The following is a 26,160-nucleotide window of genomic DNA, read 5'->3' on the forward strand; positions in this document are numbered from 1 at the left end:
ATGGATTTTGATAGGCAGATAGTTTAAGTAAGGGATAATGGATGACACAGCGTTGGGTTCACAGAAAGAAATGCACTGTCAAAGTGGTAAAACGGCCCTGCGCACCAGCGGATCAACAAGGCCAAACTGATGGCAAAAATTAGCCTAGAAATCTAGACGCGCCCCTAGAGGTAGAGGAGAGATGTTTACATGCTATATTAGCACATTTGCACAACCCCTCCCTCCCTCCTGGACTGTGGCCGTACTTAATGCTTAATACCTTATACTCAATACTTGACCAATGGCTGTAACCCTTTTACCTCAACCTATTCTTGCACTGACAAGTTTTGTTATATTATCTTGTCTACATTATACATTATTCTCTTATATGTCCATATTACTATCCCCACCCTTTCAACTGTATATTGCATCTTGTTTGTGTCTGTTGAGGGGTCCACGACCATGGCACCCTTGACAGGGACAACAAGGAAGTGATCATCCTCAGCTGCACACTGAATTACAGGCTCAGTCCCTGCCCTGTCATGCTTGATCATCCTTAAGCATACTATGTTGATATTTTATTTACTTTATATAGTATATTTAGTATTTAGTATTTTAGTATCATGTTTATCTTCTACTGTCTCTATTGTACAGTGGAGTTTTTATATATGTATATTACTTTTTCTGCTGTAAGTGCATGTTGTGTGTGAGGTCTGTATGCTACTGAGACCTTGAATTTCCCCTTGGGGATCAATAAAGTATCTATCTATCTATCTATCTATCTATCTATCTATCTATATAAACTATCTGTCTTAACAACTTTTTAACTATCTGTTTATCAACTACTTTTAAACTATCTGCATTCCTATAGTTTAAATATGTAATTGAAACTGATGAAACACATGCACTCTTTTAAACTGAAATTCATTTTAATTAGATTAGTAGCTATTGTGTCTGTGAAAAATATGAAAACAGAAGTCTATAAACCTTGTCTCCAGCTTGGAACTGCCCTGAAGGTGAGAAATGGAGGGAAAAAGGCAAATGTTAACAGATACAGTACAATCCATGTTGATTGATCCATGTTTAAGTATCATTACTATAATGTCTAATTGTCTCATTTCTGATATGCTAAGACATCCTGATACACTAATCCAATCAGCTGTTCATAGTAGCCTAAAATACCTGTGGAATATCTGATAGACAGGTCCTCCTCCTGTTGGTCCGATGTTTTTGGTATGCTCCTCCCATCCTTTGGTGGGTTTACAGACCCGAGCTTGATCTCTGGTGATGTGTGCTTCAACCTGAATAATAACAATTCACCATTACAGTCAGTAAATGCAAGTGAAACCATTCATCTCTCACAAACTTGTTTGACAACATTTGAAAGAATCCAGAAATGTACATCACATTGTACTGTCACATACAAAATGTGAACTATGCCCTTGTATGGGACATCTGCCTCCCGAGGCCATTGAGTGTTTTGACATTTGAGCACATCAAGAAAAATCCCTTACTCATATCCATTAGGTGTCCGTGCCAAAATACTGTACCACACAGGACTGAAATGTTAACCCTGTTTGTTATGTCAACTTCAAACCAACAAACAATAAATACATGATTCAGAGAATCTAGATTAATTAAATGTGCAGATATATTGTATAAGATTATCTTGCCACTGTTTCTTCCTACTTGTATGGACACATTAGTGATTTTGTTTGTCTTAATTGTCTGATTTTGCTTCATAACTGGATGCACTTTTTTCTGCTTCTCTGCCAAAAAGCTGTGTGTGTTGTTCAGGATTTTCTAGCCCAACCAATGCCCTAACTAGAAACCATTTGCACTTTACTTAAGTTGAAGAGGGGTGTTGTCTTGTCAATGAGAGAATTTATGGACTTAGTCTGTGATTTCTGAACTTCCTTCATTTGAATACAAGTCCACTTGGCTTATTGTAAGTAATAAGTAAGTGTTTACTTATTAGGTAAGGTATAAGTATTCTAAACATATTGTGCTGCTATCATACTTCTTGTGCAGCTACTTTTTTACTAGTGATGGTGTGGTGAGAATTAAAAATGACGTGGAAACAAAACCGAACTGAGATGTGTTAAGAAAGGGAGACGCTCCCAGGTTTATTACAAGCCGGCTCGGAGGAGAACGTGAAACAAGTTGCCTTGTTCAAGTCACCTCACAAACTGAGATGTTATAGCCTTATATTCTGTTAGGGGCCGTGCACACAACGCCGGTTTTTGTGAAACCGGTGAGGTTTTGTTAACGGTTACGCCTTGCATGTACACGACTCCGGCAGTTTAGGAGACTGAAACCGATAGCTTTTGAAACCGGCTTCTGAAGTGGGAACTTTTGAAACCGCCGGCTAACTTTCGCCGTGTAGACGCCTGTAGGTGCGAAGCCGGCAACTTTATGACGACATAGCCCCACCTCTCAACTCAGCCACGGCACTCGACCTGACATGCTGCTTGTCAAAACAAACCAAACCATTTATTTATCATATTAAAATGTTTTTCTTTCCCCTGTCATGATTTATGTGCACAATGTAGCCTATCAGCCTTTAGTGGCTAAGTTAGAAGCACACGTTAGCTTAACTTAGTTAAACATTAGCTTACTGCATGTTAGTGTTTTCTCCAGTGGTGCTCAGACCTAATGCAATGCGTAGGCTAAGCATTTGAAATTTCACATAGCAGTCACATACCTTGAAAATGAACTTTATTAGTTTAACAGTTGAATTGAAAACCGAATTGTCTGTAGTCTCTTTATTTCATGCGACTGCTTAACCAGAGCACTTATTAGACATTCTCTGGCTTAACAAACGGTTTTAACAATGTTTTCTTCTACGCGATTCACGAAATTATCGTGAAGCTTCTGCACAGCGGCGCCATCGACTGGTCTGGCATATGCACTACAGCACATTTAGCCGGTTACACCTCTGTGTGAAAGCGGTAAGAGAAAATCCACCCGGCGGTGTCATGTAAACGGCCTCTTAGTAGGCTCTTTGTCTGCTCCAGTGGAAAAGTTCAGACACGCCCCGGTCATATGCGTGCTTAATTGGCGCCGACCACCTATGGTGAAGTCTGGCATAAGACAAAAGCTGGGCCGTCGTACATGACAAAAGACTTGATTTGCAAATGGTCGAGACGTGTCTTTACCAGGCACAGCAGTTAATGCAAATATGAGGGAGACAGGCTGATGAAGTTAGGATTACATTTGTATACAGTATGTTCTTACAAATAATTTTTTACTACAATGGTTTTACTGCTGATAATTATGACCGCCGCTAGCAAAGCGGTCATATAGGGATTGTCAAAGTTTTTTTTTGTTGTTTTTTTTTTCCCCCCCGTCATCTACTTCCTGAAATTTTGGTCAACGATACCCGGGGCACCGAAACACCGGGGCACATGAAATTTGGTGGGTATGTAGCCCCATTAGACTTTTACGGAAAAATTTCGTTTGGTCCCTGGGGGCCACTCCCCCTCCGCGTTGGGCCCCCCGAAACCCAAAAAATTCAGTTTTTCCTAAATAACTACCTGAACCGTGGCACCGAGGATGAAGACATTTTTATGGTATGTTGGTCTCAAGGGCCCACATCAACCTAGCCCATAATCACTCATTTGTGATTTGCACCCCCCCGGTAAAAAATGAAAATGCAATATCATTCTGCTTTAATCGCCCCTCTCTTCAGTAAAGACGTTCAGAACTGCACCAAATTGTATGTGTATGATTAACCTGACATTCTCTGGGGGTATGCCAAGTTTCGTAGAATTTCATCCATGGGGGAGTCTAAAAAATTAAGTTATGTGTACATTTAGTGACTGTACACTCATTGGCCTGTAGATGGTGGTGCACACATACACATGCACACACACACACACAGGCACCCACATACTATCGGTATTAGAACGGCCGATACATAATTGCAAATTCAGTAGGATTAAAAGAAAGCCAAAGTAAATATTCATCATCATCATCATGGCTGCATTTCCAGTATTGGCGATAAGTAGTCGTTTGTCCACTAGATGGCGCATCGTTGCAGTGAGACGTAATTTTGTTGGAAGTTAATCTAAAGTGGGTTGGAAAGACACTACGCTTCCTACAAGGACAAGACTGTAGGCTACAGTAGTTTACCGCAGAGAACGTCTAAGGGTAGGATGATTTCTGCAAGACATGTAATTCCCATTTCCTCTTGAAGCCGAAATAAATCTGAGAATGTTTATCGGACATGCTTGTTTTTTTCTGCAGGTAGGCTACGTTAATCCTATCAATAGCAGAACGTAGGTAAAATAATGTTACCGTTAGCATGGTTGAGTGATGGAGGCCAATTTGATTATTGAGTAGAAAACCATAAATGCGTTTATAGGCTACCAAGCAAATCGATAACAGCACTAATTGTATCTTTCGACTGTCATCTCATTTGCTTATGACCATAACCTAGGCTACTAACAGGAGCTAATTGAGAGCCACAACACGTTCGCTACGTGATGGTTTTTTAATGGAAAATATATAGGCTACCTGAAAGATAACCTGTCTATGATGCATCCTAAACACCAGGCTGGGACATTTCTGCTCAAGGTCTCAAAAAGCAGAGTCAACGTTCATTCCCAAACACCCATATAGGCTACTTCAATCCTCTATTTTCAAAGGTGATTCAAGTAAGGAAGAGCATGGCTCAAAGTAAAGTAACTGAAACTACATAAATTCGTCAAAGTGAATAATTTGTGTCAACTCGCCGCAATGTAGATTTATTAACGCACCCGTGATGATCTACATCTCCATTTAAACCAGATGTTTTAGAGCGCACGTTGAGATGTATTCAGGGCAGGGCTGTACCTACACATATTTGTTACACGTGCTACAAAAATCATTCTTTGCGATGGATGATTTAGTACCAACGTTACACCGGTCAGATACAGTTTTGCCTATGACTATTCCGTGAGCAAACTTTTGTTTGCTCGAAGTGCGTGTTTAGGGTGTGAGAGGGGAGTCGATGTGCTTTGATTCCAGCTTGGTAGTTGTAGTCTATGCGATTAAAAAACATGTGTGTGAAGTATCCAAACAATGATAACGCTTTCATTATGGCTGCTTTTGCGGTTTTGTCATAACTCCCTCTATGCATTTTTGCATTTAGAATAGCTCTAAAACCGGGGGGCGAACACGTCGCAGGTGGGGGGGGGGATGGGCTGGATATCTCAATCGCAAAATTAAACAATATTTCTATCGGGCGCCTACCATGGACTAGGCTGGGTGAAAATCAAAAGATTGCGTCAAAAGATTGAGCTTAACCATGGACCTCATAGTTGCAAAATGCAAGGGAACATGAATCAGCATATTATTTGCACAAACAATAACGGACAGTAGCTATTCAACTTTGCCCGTTAAAATGTGTATGAGCAGTCTCGCAACGCATTTCATGAAGGCCCTTTTGGACATGTCAGTTATTTGCACCACTGGGTAAAACGGCATTTTGTTTTAGACTACTGGTATTTAATTTGTGCATTGACAATAAAGCTGAATATCATTTGAACTAGATGACTAAACTTATGCATATGTAGAAGAAGAAACATTCACAAAAATCCATGACATGACCTCTCTTCTTGATAGCTGTTGAAAACTGCATGGAACTGACAGGGATTGTTTTGTTTAATAATAAATAAATAAATACATTATGCTGCTACCTTCTGCTTTTCCCAAATACAATGTAGCCTATAGGTGTACCTTTCATCAGTCCAGTTGCAATGGATGGACTGTGATGAACTGCCCTACTTGTGATTGTTTAGAGATTTTAAAGGTTTTATAACAATGCTACAGATTTTTTGGCCCAGAAACAAATCTATTTACCTTTGCAGCGCCAGTAGGCTACTTTGTGTGCGGAATGTGTGCAAACACACATTCCAAACAAGCATACACCAAAGTTTCAAGAGTGGGGGATGGAGTAGAAGATGGAGACAAATTCATTAATATGATTTATTTTCGCGGAATGGATGTGCAGGACTGAGCGGCAGTCATATTTTGTACCGCTATGCGGTACATCTAGTTTATTCAGGCTTTGTGATGTATTTTACAATGTTGTAAATCTTCTGCAATAACGTTACAAGTGATGGTTTTACTGCTAATTTATTCAGACTTTGTGATGTATTTTAAAATGTTATTTTATTTTTGAGTATAGGGGGTCCTATGAGTTTTAGGGAAATGTGCAATATTAATATCTGGGGAGAAAGATGGACTGTGCAATATAATTGAGAAATGTGAAATTATATTCACTGGTGTACGAGGGCAACACAACTAGGAAATGTGCAATACTATACTATTGCCGTTAGAGGCTATGTGCAATACTAATGGTTTAGGTGTGTTTCTCTTGCTTAGATTGAGGTAATGATTCCTATGACTGCTGTGCTTACTCTTATTTTATTCCTGCTGTCTTTTATGTGGTATGTGGCGTTGAACTGGTGTGTGTTGTTAAATGTTAAGCAGCTATGTATGTAGCACTGTATGCCCAAGACAAATTTCCCTTCTGGGACAATAAAGTTCATCTAACCCAGGGATGTCAAAGTCAATACATTAGAGGGCCAAAAAAACAAATTTGCTACAAGCCGAGGGCCGGACTGGTTAAATGTTTATTAAAACATATTAAAATGACTGCACGTAACCTATTGAACCAAGACGTGTACTGTATTTTATTTAACGATTAAATGAATAATGACTGACTGCGCGTGCGGGCAAAGTTTGCACAGAAATGTACTATTTTTCCCATCCTCACGACCTTGTCATAAAACTTGTTTAAATGATCATACGATGCCTCCTTGCTGCTTTGTCGTCTACATCAGCCTTTCTCAAACTTCTTTGACCTGAGGCCCAGTCAAGGCATACTTTGGGGTCATAGGGCCCACCTACATGAACCCACCCCCTCCTCCAACCCCCCATCAAATTATCATAATGATATCACAATTATTATTATTTTTATACTATATTGCTATACATGCACTTCAAAACAGTCAATGTTTAAAGTGCTAAGATTGTTTACAAAGGTTTGTGAAAACATGCACATCAGAGTACTGCTTTACTAATGTAAAATATAATAAGGCCTACAATAGTTTCATTGTTTTTGCATTGTTGCATGATGCTTGCATGAGAAATACTTCTCAAAACAACAGCAGTTATATGGGTGCCGTTGTTTTGGGATGTTTTCCTCATGCAAGCATCATACACTGATATAATATTTATATGCTATTTAATTACATTTAATTTGAATGCCTGAATGTAAGGATTCAGGAAACGCAATACCAGCTTTTGTGAATGGTAAATGGCGGATCAGATCATGCGTAAATCACTGATCTGGAGATCTTTAACCATCTTTAACTAAGACTAATTAATAGCTGGGGGGGGGGGGGTAGCTGAAAGTTGACATCTGCCCTGACTGAATACTGATGAATAATGAAGCCGAGGCCCACTTGCGGCGCCGCAGTGAGTTCGTGGGCTACCGTTGCATTGTGGGGAATGGAGTATTGGTGCGTGCAAAACAGCAGCCGGCGGCCGTGGCCTGCGGGCCGGTTCTAATACTAATCAAATATCATCCCGGGGGCCATAGATAATTCATCCGGCCCGCGGGCCTTGACTTTGACATGTCTGATCTAACCTAATGTAATCTAATCTGATCTCGAGTTCTTCGGGGCTGCACTAAAGTGCCTGCCCCAAGGCAGGTACTCGGTTCGGCCCCGTAGAAGATCCCGGAACGTCGTGTTACGGGGCGGTTCGTCTAAAGGAAACGCAAACAAATGGCCCCAGCCCCATAAAACCAAGTTCCGGTTCCTGTAATGGAAACTTGACTAGTGTATGTAAACACCTGATTTATTTGTTTTGACTCATCTCATCAACCTTCATGGGCCCCCCCTTTTTGTGCTAAGTTCTGCTCAATATTTCTTCCTGTGAAATGGGAGCTTTGTCTTGCCACCATCATGAACCACCATTGAGGAAGAACTCAGGGCATTAGACAGTGTTTTAGGACAGGGTACTGTAACTACATTATGTGAACTGGTTGAGGCAGTGGTTCTCTCAAATGCTTTTCAATACCTTTTCTTTAACCTTGGCCATTCTCTTCTGCTTCTCCAGGTGCTCCTCCTCTTTGTGTTGTTTCTCCAACAGCTTTGTTTCAAGCCTGTGCAGATCCTTCATTAAACAAGCTTATGTCAATGTAATTCTGTCAATAACAGGTTTATGACCAACTGGTTTTAATGAAAATCTATACCCAGAGTTAACTTATCTGAAAATTTTGGAAGAATAAACAATATGTGCTAGTGTAGCATTTTTGTTTCCAATGTAATATGTATGTTAAAGATGTTATTAGCACCAAAAATCTTTATGGAACCCTAATTGGAGATTTCAGTTTCCAGTTTTTAGATTAACAGGCTGCACATAATAAATCTAGGGAGCGCTACTGTATCTTCATTTCATCTAAACTGGTAAACAGTGACTACTGTCTTCATTTGACAGAAGGCATGACATCATAGCACATTACTAACCCTTTCCTGAAAGTGCGGGATGAGTTGGGCTGCTGCTCTCCTCTTCTCCTCCATTTCTGCTTGTTCCTTTGCCTTCTTTTCTGCCAACCGTTGCTTCTCCTGCTCCTTTTTCTGTTCTACACAAGCCTTCACAGCCAGCCTAACCTCCTGTTGTCTCCTGTGCTCCTCCTGGATCTTCCTCTTGCGGAGTACCTCCTCCTTGAACCGCTGCTCCTTCTCTTGCTCCTTCTGGAGCTGCTGCTGGCTCCTCCACATCTCAAGCCTAATGGCTGCCTCCCTCTGCTCTTCATCGGCCCGACGGCGGCGCTCCTGTGCCATCTCTTCCCTCTTTCTCCTCTCTGCGTCCATTAGCTCTTGTCTCTGCTGCAAACTTTCCTCTCTCTCCCGCTGTCTTTCTGTCCTCCACTTATGGATGGCCTAAGAAACAAAATGGATACCATCAATATGCTTTACTAAATAAGATTTTCCAATTCCCTCTTTTGGACTAGCCTGGCTCCGCCCTCCTACATATTTCCTCTCAATTTTCATTTTCCTTCAGTACGTCGTCTGGGATTTCGGTATATTCGCGAGTTTTCCCAGGCCAAATTTTACCTGTCCAATCAGCGAACAGAGGCGGTGGCTGAGAACGATGACATTGAGGTTGTGCGCTAGTTTCAGCATGACATACGTCACGACCAAACATTAGCGATTGGTTATGGCAGATCCAGAGTGGCTCTGGGAAGATCCAATAGTTTTAAACTTCCACAGAGTAACCACCTTCAAGGAAGTTAACGCTTGGCAATGGAAAGTGGCCAGACTCCCTGTACATTATGAAATGTACAAGAGTCTGGTAGGACCAGGCTACTTTTGGACTGCTTGACAACCCAAATGCAACAATGCATATCAGCAATACAATATACAACACAACATACTATGTTTATGCTATATGCTTATAGTTTACAGGACTCCAATTACAAATCCATCATATATAGGTTTATTAACTAAGTCATTCAGTTTTCCCTCACTGGTTGTCTCTATTTATGATATCTGTCTCTAATCTAAAGAAAAATGAAGGCTAAATTAAGCAGCACTAAAGAAGATTTGCTCTGATATAATATGGGGGGGGGGGCTATGGCTGTTTTACAAGCTATAATACCAGCTCAGTGTGCGGCAGAAGTGCCGTTCGGCCTATTGAGAGTTTATGTGCCATCAAAATGATTTTGGAAACGTTATTTCAAGGTAAAAACTCTTTAGGGAGCCTTTAAAGGAACACGCCTTCTCATTCTCAGTAACTCAGTCTGAAGAACCCACCGTTAGCTTAGCTTATTATAGTTCATTGAGGTGGGGAGCCTATAGCACCCAAACTAGCCTATAGTACCCAAAAGTGACAAAAACACCACTCTATTCCCATTTACCTGTTGTGACCTGTATAGTTACAACATATTGGCTACAAATTGGTGATTTCATAAGCATATAAACTTGGAACTATGTTCTCATTTAGAAAAAGCACTGCTACTTGGGTGGACTGATTTACAAGCAGCACCTGAAAAGCTGCAGTACCCATCTAACTCAGTTACGTAGAGAGCATGTAGCTCATTTGTTGCTGCAACGTAGTTTGATAGCACATTGGTCGCAACGTTGTAGCAACTTAACGCATGGTACCAAATGAAGACTTTTGCTAGAGATCATAGCACGCACAACATTGTGGTAACGTTATCCGCGGTACCAACTTCCTATGTTTCAGGCGACCAGGTCGCGACATTGTGCCAACTTTATGCATGGCACCAAATGAAGACTTTTGCGAGAGATCATAGCACATTGTGGTAATGTTATCCACAGTACAAACTGGCTATGTTATCAGATGACCAGTGTCATATGCGGAGGCAATACGCGTGACTACCATATACTGTAGGTTGCACTCATCGAACTGCCGGTTTATTTCAACGTGTGCGTATGACATCACAGGGGTGCCACTACAGTGGCCCATACATTCACATATCACTACATTCCCCCCCTCTTAAGTTGTTGAGGAATCTCATGAATTACCTAGGACAGAACTGGTATAATTTCAAATAACATAGTGAAACCACAATAACTAGGATTTTGGGGTAGACTGCCCGCCATCTACAGCAACGTAGGGATTATTCTGCCCTCAATAGTTGCTGTTCCTATTACTCTCAACAGTTCGAACAGTCCATGGGTGTTTTATTTCGGCAACAGCCATACAGTCTTTTCCCACAGTTCCATGTCATAACCCAAGAAAGGATCATTTCTAATAACTGTATGTCAGCAGAAAACAGTCGAAACAATCAATAACAATATCAAAACAATCATCAATAACAATATCAATACTGTCAACTTAGTAACATGTACAAACTATGTGTCGTTTCACACCAAAACCCACCTATCTTTTTTTTCAAACAAGTGTAAAACGGCAGGCCTGAACTAAGTGTCTCTATACCTGTACAGGAGTCTAACCTCACGGCCTCTGGAAGTCACCTGTAGCCCACCGTGCGTTGGTGTATGTGGGGATGCATTCTCCATGGCGCGGTCTGGAGCTGTCTGGTCTGGTGGCTTGTCGCTGAGGGCAAGACTGGCTGCAGGAGAAAGCTCACTTGGCAGTGGTGTAGGTCTCTCGGCCTGCAGCTCCTGTTGGTCAGGCAGATCTGAAGCCTCTGGCACAGCCTGTAGGTGTTGGCGATTGCGACGCAACACTGCACCGCTGTCCATCTTCACCAGATAAGACCGGGGCTCTTTGCACCGGCCAATGTCTTTGGCAGGAGTTTTCCACCCCTTCTCCCCATCAATCTTGACTCTGACGTCCTGACCCTGATGAAGTGGTGGAAGTGGACATGCGGAGTGGCGGCGGTCATAGTAGAACTGGTAGGATGACTTCGCCTGTGCATCTCTTTCCTGAACCAGCTGTCTATCAACAGGGGCAGGCTGTAGCTTCTCTTCCCACATGGGAAGTGTAGTTCTGATACATCTCCTAGTCATGAGCTGAGCTGGGCTCACACCAGTCGCTGCACTGGGGGTAACTCTGTAACATAACAGAGCAAGATGTGGATCGGGCTGTTTCAGGATGTGCTTGGCCGTCTGAACAGCCCGTTCTGCAGCACCGTTCGCCTGGGGATAGTGGGGGCTAGTTGTGGTGTGGACAAAGCCATACTTCTCACTGAAGTCTTTGAACTCCCCAGATGTGAACTGTGTGCCGTTGTCACTCACCAGTTTAAGTGGTATTCCCCATATCACTAACATGCCTTTGAGCCTATTAATAACTTGAACACTTGATGTGGAGGAAAGATGAGCTATTTCGAGGTCTCTTGAGCAATAGTCCGTGACTACTAGGTAATTCTGTTTTTCCAGTTCACAGAGGTCCGCTGCAACGTGCTGCCATGGGCCCTCTGGTAGGGCTGTGGTGAGTAGTGGCTCACGCCGCTAAGTGGGTCTGTTTTCAATGCAGAATCGGCATGTCGAGACTTTCTGTGTTATCTCACCACTGATGCGTGGCCACCAAACTGACATCCTTGCTCGCGCACGGCACCTGGTTAGGCCCTGGTGTCCTTCGTGAATCCGCTCCAGCATGGCAGATCTTAGCACCGCTGGAATGACGATCCTATCCTGATAAAGCACTAGCCCATCTATTTCGGAGAGGTGAGCCCTAGCAGAAAAATAAGGCTGTAGAGACGGAAGCACCCGTGACTTGGGTGGCCATCCATTCCTGATAAAGGCTATGATCTGTGGCAGCTCGCTGTCATGCCGAGTACCCATGCGGCTCTCTCTGAGTCTTTGCGATGAGACTGGGGCATTGTCAACAACTGATTCCACATAGGCCTGTACCTCGTGCTCCAGCTCCCCATCACTCACCTCAGACAAAGGCTGTCTGGACAGCGTGTCGGCAATGACAAGCTGCTTCCCCGGAATGTACTCGGCCACCACATTGAAACGAAGAAGACGCATGAGAAGCCTCTGACACCTGGGAGGAGCCTTGTCTAAGTCGTAAGTATTAATAAGTGGCACAAACTGGTCTGTGTGCACGTGAAAACTGTCCATGCCTTGTACGTAGCGGGCAAACCTCTCGCAGGCCCACACACACGCCAGGCACTCCTTTTTAATTTGTGAGTACCTTTTCTCGGCCTCTGACAGAGTACGAGAACAGAATGCCACTGGCTTCCATTCACCCTCATGTTCTTGCATTAGCGCAGCTCCTAGGCCATAGCTGCTCGCGTCTGCACTTACAACAGTCTTTCTGTTGGCTTCGTGGTATGCCAGAGCAGGGGCTGACACCAGTGATCGGATGCAACTTTGTGGAGAGATCTGGCAGGAATCTCCCAACATAGTTGATGAGACCCGCAGAATCCGCATGACGCGTCAAGTGTGGAGAATATTTTCGCTTCAGCCAGCTTTGGAGCTATATCTTCAAGAGTGGGCAAAATGTACCTCTCGCGGCGTACGGCTTTGTTCAGACGATTTAAGTCTACGCACACTCTTACTTGATCTTTGTTTTTCTTATCGACAGGAACCATCGGGGCACACCAATCCGTGGGGTTTGTGACCTCCTCAATTATGCCCAGAGACAGCATGCGCCTTAATTCAGCTTCAACTTTTGGAAGTAACGGAAACGGGATGCGACGCGGCGTCGTCAGGGAGTAGGGCTCCGCATCAGGCTTCAACTCGATCTTCACTGGCTCACACTTGAATACTCCGACGTCCAAACACATCACCCAGGAGATCAGCTGCAATGGCATTGACTCTCATCACAAGGCCCATTCGCTTAGCAACACTGCGTCCCAGCAGATTATGAGAGTACGCCCCCTTTATGACAGTCAACCAGTACTTATAACGCTGTCCCTTGTATGGAAGAAACCTGCCTACACATTGTACTTCACCTCCTGGGCTAGTAATGCGAGGTTTTGGTCCAGTCATGACCAATCGCGGGCGCTGTGCTAGTCTATTGAAAGCAGTCTGTGACATTACTGTGATATCTGCACCAGTGTCTATTTTAAATTCCACGGTACTGCCATTCATATCCAACTCCACGAGCCACTCATTTTCAGGGTCAGGCTGCTCAATCACGTCTGGCGTCATCTCCATCACAGCACCAACAAAAAAGGCATCTTCACTGTACTCTGAGTCTATACTGTCAAAACTTCTTTTAGTGTTTTACTTTGGCAAACAGCTTGAAAGTGTCCTAATTTGTTGCATTTGTTGCATCTCTTATTTTTAGCTGGGCAGGGGCGTGTTCCCATGCCGTCTGTTGCAACGCGAACAAGCAAACTCACAGCTGTCGTCTCTTTTCTGCCACTGCGATCTATCTTTCCCGCCATCCCTTCCATTGGATTGCCATCTTCTCTGTCTCATAGCATCCACTGCGCAGTCACAGTCGCAGCAAGGTCACATTTTGCTGTTTTATTTGTTCACTCTGACGAGTTATTTGAATAGTTTTCTCAAGCGATCAGTTCTAGTTCTAACACTTCTGTGTCAGAGATGCCAATCACGAGCCTATCCCTGATTTGCTCGTCTTTGTTCCTCCCAAACTCGCAGTACTGTGCTAACTCATACAAGCTTCTGATAAAAGCTTCCACAGGCTCACCGGGCTTTTGAACACGCTTATGAAAGCACGCCCGCTCGTGTATCACATTTCTCTTCGGCACAAAATGCTCGTGAAACTTTTCAATCACTATGTCATAGTTCATTTCAGGCCTTACTTCATCGTCATCTCCAAAGGTGTCAAATACAAACGACTCGTAGATAGCCTCTGCATCCTTTCCCATCGCATAGAGAAGCGTTTTCACCTGTACTTCGCCACTGTCACGGTCCAGTTTCGTTGCCACTTGGTAGCAATCAAAACGACGGCACCACATCGGCCATTCACCAGGACGGGTGAAATCGAACTTCTCAGGAGGTCCTAACTTTGCCATTCTCACTTACCGGTTGGTAAATCGGTCACTTCTGACACCATGTCATATGCGGAGGCAGTACCAAATGACAACATCCTCTGTACAATGTTGCTGTGACACTGCAAGGACGTGGCCAGAGCGTAACTTTGCGGTGATCAAATGACAAGTTTCTGGCAACATCGCTGCAGCATTATGTGTTAGCTGGGTAGCAGTGCCATCACTGTTACAATTTTACATTGAAATTGTACACATAGGCTAGTAATTATACTAATCACAACATGTAAATAAAACAATGTTTGAGTTATTTTGTCACTTTTGGGAGATAGGCTAGTGTGACACCCACCTGGGTGAAAGCCATGACCCCCATGGGTCTAGTGCCGTCAGTGCATGAACAGTGCTAGGCCTAGGTGTCCTGTGCGGCCTAAGTGCCTTATTGTTTTCACCTGCACTTAGGGGTTGGGCTATAAAGGGGCTTCTCTCTCTCTTTCAGTGGGGCACTCTTTCCTTTCATGTAGGCACTATTTGACTTCCTTCTTTCACGGACACTCTCTATCATTCTTCAGTGATAATTTTCTTAATTTACAGCTTACATTCTGATACTGATTTACTAGACGCTCACTACATCCATACACGCACGACATTGCATCAACATACCCTAGACACATATTATTGACCTGGTTTGATTGCACTTTTCTTAATACATTATTGTTCCTTACAACCGCTTCTTGTCCCTCATTATGTGGTGGCGTGTACGAGGCCACGCTGTTACACTAGTTAGAACTGCCCACGTCAATAAGCTATGCTAAGCTATGCTAATGATGGGTGCTTCATACTGAGTTACTGCACGCCCAAGGGTATGCATCATGCATCAACTCTGGGGGAGATGGTGAATAAGCTAATTTCCCAAAATGTTGGCGTGTTCCTTTAAGGCAATTCAACTTTATGGTTATGCAATATTCACCACATGTGTTTGTCCAAAACAACTGAAATTACCTTTATTACTTCATCTAAATAAATATTTTGCTAGCTTTTTTCTAACAGTGACTGTCATTGTATGATCATATGGTTACCTCTATCTTGTGCCTATATTACTGCCCATAACCTAGTAATAGTAATTCTTTGCAATGTAGCTTGAATCTTATTCCTCATTTTGCTAGTCACTTTGGATAAAACTTGCTGCTTAATGCTTAATGTAAAAGTAGAATGTAAATAATAAAATGTCTGCACTGATCAATCATGAAAAGTTATGGACAGGTTTTGTTTCCAGGGCCCATCATAAAGTAGGCTACCTGTTTTTTGCTCTCTTGCAGATCCTGGAGCTTCAGGTACCATGCTTCATGTTGGTGCACCTCCTCTTGGTTTCTGGCTGGCAGGTAGGCCATGGCCTCTCTGATGTAGGACTGTTTTCCACCATACTTGGTCCATACATGGAGAAAACTCTGATGGTCGTACTGATCCCAGCCACCATATTGACCCCCTGTTTGCTGAAGATATGTATCCAGGGCCTTCACTTCAGTGAGAGCACTATCATTCTGGATTTGGGTAACATGCACCTTTCCTAACGAAGTGGCATGTAGCACACGGTTAGTTTTGTCAACCAAGGGCCAGGCCTCCATCTTCTTCTCGAAGGCAGAGAGTTCCTGCCAGCAGACCCTCTCCTCTTTCAGCAGCTCCTCAAAGCTGCAGGGGAAATGTACAATTTTATAAAGCATGTCACAAAACAACACATCACTCCCTTAGGTGTGCAGTTTGTGGGCAAACCTCTGATGCTGATCTTCTTTAAAGGTGCTGATTGAAGTTTCAACCTCTGCCATGATCTCTTTCAGTTTCTCAATCACTAAAAATGAACAACAGACACAAAATTCAAGCGTACATATTGTAAATTTAAAAAATTGTTTTGGGGCTTTGTTGCCATTTCTGATGGAATTGTATTTCATACATTATGTCGATGTTAACATGCGTTTGGTGAACCTGCTTGATGACTGACAAATAGGCCTAGCCTACATAGTCAGGGGGCCAAAACTGATATTAAAACTCTGTCGGACACTTTTTGGTACAAGCATACAACCTATCCAGTATTAATATTTAACCTCTTAACATGTGTTCTAGCCAGGTTGTCAGCTTAGAAAATGTTTTTTTGTCCATTTTAACACCATATTCTTATAAGTGGTAAAAGCGGAATTTTCCCCCCAAAGTGCTTTCATTTTCTTCCATGTTACCTACTGTAATTTTGGGCAAATGTGCAATATAATCCAATTTATGCGCAAGCATGATCATTAGGATGGTTGTCAAGCTGATTTATTTTTTTGTGTATGACTTTAAGCAATTTCAGGCCAATTTGTTGGTTTCCTGCTCAACATGACATACCAACACTAAATGTTGAATATCTCCACAACCACAAGGACCATATACATAGAAATGGTATCACATGAAAGCCAACACTCATGGGCTGTCTGCAGAAGTGTCAGAATGAACATGTATTGTACAGTGTAAGAGAACAGAACTAGAACATGAAAAAAACAATCTTCACCTAAAGAGAACCAGTTTTCAAAGTGAATATCAGCTTGGAAACATGACATAGTATCCCATAACCTCTATCAATCAGTACCCTATCTATGGAAAGGAGTCAAGCCAAGTTTAAAGCTTGTAGGGAGAGACAGTGCAATGCTGCACAAGTTGTAAGTCAATGTCAAGGCAGCAATGTAGAACTGTAGATGGTAGTCTATGGTGCTATTTGACTTCATTAATGTACCAGGTTGTAACACAAATTATATTTAATTGACATATCACTATAGTTATTAATTCCATCCTAACATAACTGAGTTGGTGGTAAAGTATCCAAATTGGCTTTCACTTTCCAAAACAGGGCACTGTGAACATCATGGATTGAAGTTCTGGTCGTTTTTGGATCATACAGTTTGTAGACAAACTCTTCTGTTGAGGTTTGGGGCAGCCGTGGCCTACTGGTTAGCACTTCGGACTTGTGACCGGAGGGTTGCCAGGTCGAACCCCAACCAGTAGGCATGGCTGATGTGCCCTTGAGCAAGGCACCTAACCCCTCACTGCTCCCTGAGCGCCGCTGTTGTTGCAGGCAGCTCACTGCGCCGGGATTAGTGTGTGGTTCACCTCACTGTGTGTTCACTGTGTGCTGAGTGTGTTTCACTAATTCACGGATTGGGATAAATGCACCAAATTTCCCTCACGGGATCAAAAGTGTATATACTTATACTTATAGAATAGCTTGGTACTTCATCCTCACCAAAGTTGTGGAGAAGATGAAGGCACAACCTCATGATGCCACAACCAAAGGGTATGAGAGGCTCATAATTCAGTGCAATGACACAGATGTACTGTTGTTGCATCTTGTGTTTGCAACCTGCTGAGCCCAGAAATTTGGATGAAAGCAGGAACTGCCAAGAAACCACGCTACATTAAAGTGCATGATATTAAAATGTCAAATGAGATTCTGGATGGTCTGTTGGCATTTCATGCCATCACTGGATGTGACACTACCAGTCAGTTCACTGGAATATGAAAAAGGATGGCGTGGAAAGTGTTTCAGCAGTGCCCTCATCTTCTCCACAACTTTGGTGAGGATGAAGTACCAAGTCCAGCTATTCTATCCTCAGCAGAACAGTTTGTCTGCAAACTGTATGATCCAAAAACGACCAGCACTTCAATCCATGATGTTCGCTGTGCCCTGTTTTTGAAAGTGAAAGCCAATGTGGATACTTAACCACCAACTCAGTGGAAACAGTCACCAGTGACCCATCCACAGTTGCCCTTACCAACCAGTTGTGGTTGGCACATGAAGGATGGAATGCTTGTCCCCCAGCTTTTAACCAAAGAACCTGTACAGGCCAGGTGCTTGGAGCTGACGATATGTGGATGCAAGGAAAGTGAAAGTCAGTGCAGTACCAGGCAATGTCAAAAAAGTGGAAAATTTTGTAGTGGGGCATGTGGATGTGCCTGTGCAGCTCGGTGCAAGAATACTCAGGTACTCACATCATTATTATTGAGTTTTGCCACATTATATGCAACTATATAGCCTGACGAGCCAGACCCACATTAAAATGTAGGGTCTGGGTACTCACCATTCGCAGTGCTCAGTCCGAGGGGCGGGATAATTGGTTGTCTTTCAAACTCTGCGCTAGAACGCGTCCCAATGCGTTTTCCCACCAGCGGAGCTAGTTGGCTAGTTAAAACTTTTGCCAACTTAAAAAAAGCTTAACTCGTGTCAAGCTGTTCGCCAACAGCAAGATCCATCTTCTAGCCCTGGCAGCAAATGTAATTTGCTGCCGCTAGGGTGCGTCTAGATTTCTAGGCTAGCAACTATATTGTTTCAGATTATTTGGCATGATATTGTTTTTCCTGTTTTGTAGATTAGATTTATATTATGCCCTTGGATGCATGCATGCATGTTTTGTATTGGGAAGGTATTCATTATCAAAACAGTAAACTCTTCTTTTGTGTCCCTGACCAGGACTCAGACTGAGCACATGGACATGGTCCCTGGGTGCCTTCTGTTGGCTGCCTACCTGAGAGTCACTGCTTGGATGGGGAAAAACATACCTTTGCCATACGACTATTATATAGTTATTACTACTAACTAGTTACTTACCCCTAACCCTAAAGAAGTGAGAAAGCAGTAATGTTAGGATGGAATTAATAACTATAGTGATATGTTAATTAAATATAATTTGTGTTACAACCTGGTACATTAATGTAAAGTAAAATAGCACCATAGACCACCATCTACAGTTCTACATTTCCGCCTTGACATTAAAAAAATATAACTTGTGCAGTATTGCACTGTCTCTCCCTACAAGCTTTAAACTTGGCTTGACTCATTCCCATAGATAGGGGTACTGATTGATAGAGGTTTTGGGATACTATGTTATGTTTCCAAGCTGATATTCACTTTGAAAACTGGTTCTCTTTAGGCGGAGATTGTTTTTTTCATGTTCTAGTTCTGTTATCTCTTACACTGTACAATAAATGTCAATTCTGACACTTCTGCAGACAGCCCATGAGTGTTAGCTTTCATTTGATACCTTTTTTTATGTATATGGTCCTTGTGGTTGTGGAGATATTCAACATTTATTGCTGGCATGTCGTGTTGAGCAGGAAACCAAAAAAATGGCCTGAAATTGCTTGTACAAGTCACACAAAAAAAAAATTCAGCTTGACAACCACCCTAATATCTTACCTATGGGTGTCTTCTACCTAAAAAAATAGGGTGACAGCTTGTACCAAAATATGTCCGCAAAAGTCTTAACGGAAGCCCTTTTCAGAATTGGCCCCCTGACTAACACCAAAAAGGCTCAAAGTGAACTTGAAAATATCTTCTTCGGATCATCCGAACTTACATTCCGTAGAGGGCTGTACATCAGTGAGCTGTCCCTGGAACCGGACAACTCCATGTCGCAATTTCACAAGTTGTTGCTGCACTCTCAACCCTAAGAAATTTCAGGACGTAACGTTAGGCTTAGGCTTTTATTAATTACAGATAGATTGCTGTTGGGATAAGATGGCATTGAATGACACAGACTTACTTTCCTTGTTGAGGTCGTGTTGAAGTCTTTCATCCAACTCTTTAACGTCAGAAAAATAATCTTCGAGGCCATTCTTCCAGTGGATTTTTAGCCATATCTCTTTATCATTCTTGTCGAACCTGAAACAGTACTGCTATGTTACTCAACGGGATTTACATTATATTATATTAGGCTAGGGTAATGTCACGAAGTAGCCTAGGCAAGCCCTATTTATCTTACTGCTTTTGCAGATGTCCAACGTGTCGGAGAAAGTCTGTCTTCTTGAGGTCGACCGTCGTATTCGATATATTGATGTTGTCTCCGTGAGAGTATCCATCGGAACCATCCAAGTGCTGTCTCACAATAGCATTCATGATTGTGTTTAACGATTAACGCACCAAAAACAGGCTAGCATCTATGCATCCCCCAAGCGCTCAGTTGTTAAGTTCTTCGTGATGCTGGCGTAGCCAAAGCCTATGGCTAACAACAGCTAGGATACGATACGATACGTGTGACGTTAACGTTTAACGAGATAAGCTTAGCCAAACGACAACCCAAGTTGAAGTTTTGGAAATGTATCAGTAGCCAAATGTAGAAACGTTGGCAATCACATTTGTTCAAAACTACTGATATACCGTGGCCTAGCTTATATGAATGAATAACTAACTATCTGTCTTTGTTTGTTAGAAACAGTGTTGGTTGTCAAGGCCATGTTACTTCATGTATGTATTTTCTTTGTCCAGCAGGGGACGGAGAGAAATGAACCCTGGGTGGGAACCAAAGGAGATTCCGCAGCTCCTCTTCTAGGCACAAAACGAGTGGCTACATTCTGAAGGCAGCATAGGCCTATTTATAGCAATTATTTTATGAAAAATGTTTGACAATACTGTTGAAGTCTAATATAAGTTTTATAAGCTAGGCTATAGCCAAAGATCATTGATTGCTCCGCTTTAACCCTCTCTGCTATAGCTGCTTCCCAAAAATGTAAGGCTGATTGCCTATTCCCACAGCCTGGGTAGCCTGTCGTTGATTCCACACAAAAACAAATTATCATGCTCACATCCCCAAATAACTAGGCTAAACTAGGCTTAAAATTAACTCTGAAAATGAAACCATTTAAATAATATAGAAAAGTAATACAATCAAAAACAAAGCAAGCCAAAAAACCCAAAGAGACAGCTGGCATAGATTAGGCCGACATTCATTTTTATTAATTAATTCAACCTTTTATTCTCGGAGGTTCATTGAGGGTAGCCTAGTCCTCATTTTCAGTGAAGCCGAGATTACAGTAACAATGAAATAACAATAAATATAGTATAATAATTGTGATAAATAAAACTAAATAAAACAAACAGCCTAATACGATAACTTACATAGGACTATATTATAGAGGAAGGGAAAAATAAAACACCATCAAACTATGTCTAATGCATAACTGAACAAAATGATGTCAAAGTGTGAGTGGGTGAGTGAGTACAGAAACAGAAAAGTATGATAAATCTTTTAGGACACTTTACCATGCTCAACAATTAGGAGCAACAAGGCCTGTATTTTTTCAAGCATGTAGGCCTATGCTATGGTCACATCAGTTTTCCAGAAATGCTAGATTATTAGGCCTGATGCAGACGGTTCTTGCTGATGTAACCAAATGTTCTTTCTCCTCAGTGCTGGCTAAACTACTGTAGGCCTATTTGCAGCTCTACCTCTCTTTGTTTTACATAGCCTACTTGTAAACTCTGATACTTCTCTCTCAAGCACACAGCTCTTTCTCTCAAGCACACACAGGGTTCTGTTGATGTTTCGCTTGGAAGCTCCAGAAAAGAAACCTGATCCGCTGCCATCTTCACGTTCTCAGCAACTCACGCCAGTCTGTTGCAAGTGATCTCTGCAGAGGCGAAGTAGTCTCTCTGAAACATGGGTGAACTGGGGACAGCTGTGAAAAATGATCATTCAGAGTATCAGAAGGATTTTTGTAGCCTACATAGCCTGCTATTGTCATCAGAGTAACAAATAAGAGGTCAATAAATTATATGATCAGAACCACCACTTCTCTTTTGCATATGGAGCGACCATTAATGTGAGAGAAACATGATGCAATATGGTTTTGGGACTTTATTGAGATTTACATTGTCGATCCATCATGGATTTTATAGTATTGAACTTGCTCTTACTTTTTTTTACATGTCCTACATTTAGCTAGAAAGTGTCCATTCAACATATCCAACATATCAACATATCCAGTCATCATGTCACCCTGAAACACCTCTCCTATTTCTTGGAAAGGGGACTGAAAGTTATTTTTTCAGGAGTTAGCAGTTACAAACTGCCAAAGCTTTTTCATTAGTTCACTTTTTTTATTGTGTTTGTGGTGTTCTAAAATTCCTCACCATGATTACAATGGTTACTACTGTACTCATGCCAATGTAAAATAAGTGACTTGAAATATTGAATGGTGAAAAAGATAACCGTTTTTACAGCAGCCACTCTGACATGGAATAGTAGGGTGAGCACAGGTGTTACTAATACCTTAATGAAGTCTCTATCCAATTTAAGTAGCAGAATCAGAACCTTAATCAATGTCATTAGTTATACCTGGGCCTGCCATGTATTTTATGTCAAAAATGGCTGCTGTGAAAAAGGTCCATCACTGCAGCTAAAAAAAAACCCTGCTGTAATGTAATTAACGGATTAACTTTGTAACCACACTACCGGAAAATTAGGTTTTGTTTAGGCTACCTGATGATGGACCTCCCCTGCGTTTTGCTCTCCTATTGGATACTCGCCTCGCGATGGACGGATTCATTTGCATAAAGTTGGGGATTGCTGAACTTTTTGACGCGCCGCAGCCACAGCACTCGTCGCACCGCATACCCAGAATCCTATGCAGGTGCGGAATTCGATTCTCATAGAAATGAATAGGGATACTGCGTCGCGGTGTTCGCATCGCGTGCTAGTGGATCAGGGGCGTAACGGCTCCCACACACAGCTGCGTGCATCGCGTTGCTGGAGACTTTAAATGGGCTCACGTGATCCGTTGCCGAACTGAATTGTGGGTCCGTCGCGTCGCGTTTCTCCCGCCGCTCGCGTTGAGGAGTTCAGCTGTTGCTGCACCGACAGATGGCACCGGCCAATCAAGCCAAACTACGGACGGCACCAACCAATCACATTACGGTTTTACTTCAAGTCATTTGCATAGCTACCGTCGGGAACACCCACTGGAATGCGTTGACGGAACGCAGCTGTGTGTGGGAGCCGTTAGCAACAGTTACTTCCACATACTGCCAAAGCTTTTTCATTCATTCTCTGTTTAGCAGTGCCATGCTATGGTTATTACTCAGGCTATATCAAATAGTGTCTCAATTTTAACAAACTGAGATCATGTTGAAATATTATTATTATATAAAATATTGCACAATGACAATTACACAAAAGAAAATGACTGAAGAATAGAGAAAGACCGCTTTGAATGAAAAACTGTCAACACCGGCAAGCATTGTTAATGGTCCAGTTCCCCAAGGAAATATCTGATAGCAACAGTTGCTATAGATAGCAATCTGTGGCACAGCCCCCAGTTTAGTGTTAATTTCGTCAGACGAGACGAGAGGAAATATGTTCGTCAACGACCTTTTTTTCATGACTAATGGTACATTCAGAGCACCTCGGAATGACAAGGACCGCCCCCATGGCTACTTTGTTTTTCCGACAGAAAGTGTTCAAGTGCTTTGCCATCGAATGTGTGACAAACACGGATGCCACAACAAAGGTTAAAACATACACTCACTAATCCTAAACAAACAACTGTATTTGCTTAAAATATAGTGTAAGATGCTCGTGAAAGAAAGATATGCAGCTTTTCAAGTGATAAAAAGGGCAAATTCCCAAGTTCACATTAAAACTGTTGGACATAAAAGGCCACATGGACTACAAACGAACTACAACGTGACGACAAAAGTGATGACGAGCCCCTAACTGGGCAACTCTGTTAGCAAATATGGCAAGCCGTTCAAGACAAAACGTCTGTCAAAATAACGCCTCCACGTGTAGATTTTTTACTTCTTCAGGAGTAAAAAATAGACGTCTGAGCGTCAGACGTCAAATTTTTACGTGTGCCACGCGCAAAAACTTTGCGTCTGACGTCAGAAGTAAAAAAATGACGTCTGGGTGATTTGCTGCAATGCCAGAGCCTTTGTGCCAGAGTAGACACAGCATTGGCTGCTGGAAACAGGAAATGCAGCCGCTATAGTTGCAGCAGAAGAAACAAGATGCCAGAGCAATGTGCAGAATATTCCTGCTCAAATCGGCGGACCATCGCAAACAGGGCTCGGGGGATTACTTTTCACAAGTAAGATTTAACATTATCGTACTATTGGTTGTATTTTGTGAATGCAATATTACCAGAGAGTTGAAAAGGAGCAAGGATCTTTGTTATTGTATGTAAATCGTAGCCAGCTAGCTAGGCTACTTGCTAGGTGTTCAGGTGTTCACCCGGCTATGAACTGAGACTTGATGAGTCATATTCCATAACACTGACTTACATTACAACTGACACAAGAATGCTATTGTAGAAATGAATCAAATATTACTAATATAACATTGGCCGGCGAATTTTACACAAGTGGCACAGACTGTAGCCTATTATTGGGCAGTTGCTACTTGTAGCTTAGCTAGTAATACGTGTGTTGGTGGTAGCTTCACTATTTCCTGAATAAAGTCACTTTTCAATAGCTTAACTTCTTTATATGAAGTAGCTTGGCCAAACAAGCTACACTTTTGTCATATGAAATTAGCACAATTTAAAGTAGCTTCCTATGTAGTGAACTAGCCTACTGCTGTGTTTGTGTTACTAAGCTTGCTACATTTGACTGGGGTGGTAGTTTTGTGTAGTGAAGTTTTATTCACGGCAGAGTAACTAGATAGATAGAAATAGATAGATAGATAGATACTTTATTGATCCTCAAGGGGAAATTCAAGATACTGATAGTTTTGCTCACTACAATTCCCAAGTAGCTTGCCCAACACTGTATTCACATGTAATTCACTCTTAACAAAAATAAGATGCATCTCAATCCCTTTTTATTCATTTATTTATTTTATATCTCCCCAGAACAACTGCCTTGCTCAAGGACTACCACGAATGAGCTGAACGGTCTCCTCACACCCCTGGAACTGAGGAAGGCGTAGCTCTACATTGCATTACTGCAGGGCATCTGCTAGACTGTGACTGAATATTTGATTTATGAGCTCCACCTTCATCACCTTTTTGGTATGGCAACTGCTCTGCCCATGACCGGAAAGCACTGCAGAGGGTGTGAAAACTGCCCAACGCATCACCAGTTCCTCACTCCCCTCCATCGAGGCCATCCTGCGCAAGCGATGCTTGCGTAAGGCGCGCTGCATCATCAAAGACTGTTCTCACCCCAACCACAGACTTTTCACCCCACTCCCCTCAGGGAGGCGTTGGGCCAAGCTACTTCATATTAGACAATAATGCCTAGTGTAATGCCACTATAAAATGCCTTTTGTGAAAAATCAGTTAGCTAGTAGCTAGAGGGTTGTGAATTAACCCTGGGCTACACTCCCCCCTTTCTAAAGGTCTGGATGTCCTCATTGCTGGTGGCCAAAGTTCCTGCCCCTATCCCCTGACACATGCTGTACTATGGTGACACTTATATCAAAGGGATATGCAGATCCTTAAACCTCTGTGCACAATCTCTATTGGCTGGTCTGAAGGGTTACCAAAATCTTTGTAGCTTAATCTTACTACAGGCTTGATGGTACGCTTCACCCTCTGTACAGGCTGTGACCGCAACCGATCAATGGAATCTTCCCTGACTGGCAATTCCTCAGCCTCACTGTGTGTGCTTTCGTGTGAGTTTTCGACCAAGGGCACCACCCCTTCCCATGCCTGTTCGGCATCAGGCACATCCTCAGCTCCAGGGCCATCACTGTCGCCATGTTCGACGACTCAGTTTCTGCACTGACCTCTACTTCGCTCTCTTTGCTGGGGAGGTGAGACCTTGTAAGAGCGCCCTTGTGTTGGACTAGTGTCTGCAGTTCCTGTCTAAGCAAACTTCTATTCCGACTGGGGAGCATTTCCTCATCCGACTCTGACTGATCGCTGCTGGTTCCTTCAAGAATCCTTTCCTCTCCACGCCCCTGTGTGTGCTGTCGTGTCCGGGGCACTCGTGCGTGAGTGTGGAGGGGGCTGGTCGGTCTCTCGTGCACTTCAGGCAGACGGATAAGGCA

The 26,160-nt window shown here is 42.6% G+C and overlaps 1 protein-coding gene across 1 annotated transcript; it reads right to left on the reverse strand.

Annotated features, from left to right (window-relative positions):
- Positions 1-886: 886 nt before the first annotated feature.
- Positions 887-20,863, reverse strand: ccdc112 (coiled-coil domain containing 112). The gene is made up of 9 exons (XM_076270582.1): positions 20,155-20,863; positions 19,936-20,054; positions 19,750-19,839; positions 16,142-16,217; positions 15,670-16,060; positions 8,502-8,918; positions 8,053-8,148; positions 1,162-1,280; positions 887-989 (listed from the first exon to the last, which is right to left on the reverse strand). The coding sequence occupies exons 1-9, from the start codon at positions 20,286-20,288 to the stop codon at positions 959-961; spliced, it is 1,473 nt and encodes a 490-aa protein (XP_076126697.1). The 5' UTR covers positions 20,289-20,863; the 3' UTR covers positions 887-958.
- Positions 20,864-26,160: the final 5,297 nt, after the last annotated feature.

The sequence above is a fragment of the Alosa pseudoharengus genome, unplaced genomic scaffold, assembly GCF_046254945.1.
Source record: "Alosa pseudoharengus isolate Yale_2024_CS ecotype anadromous, Long Island Sound unplaced genomic scaffold, YU_APseudo_1.1 YU_APseudo_1.1_scf_6, whole genome shotgun sequence".
NCBI classification, from domain to species: Eukaryota; Metazoa; Chordata; class Actinopteri; order Clupeiformes; family Clupeidae; genus Alosa; species Alosa pseudoharengus.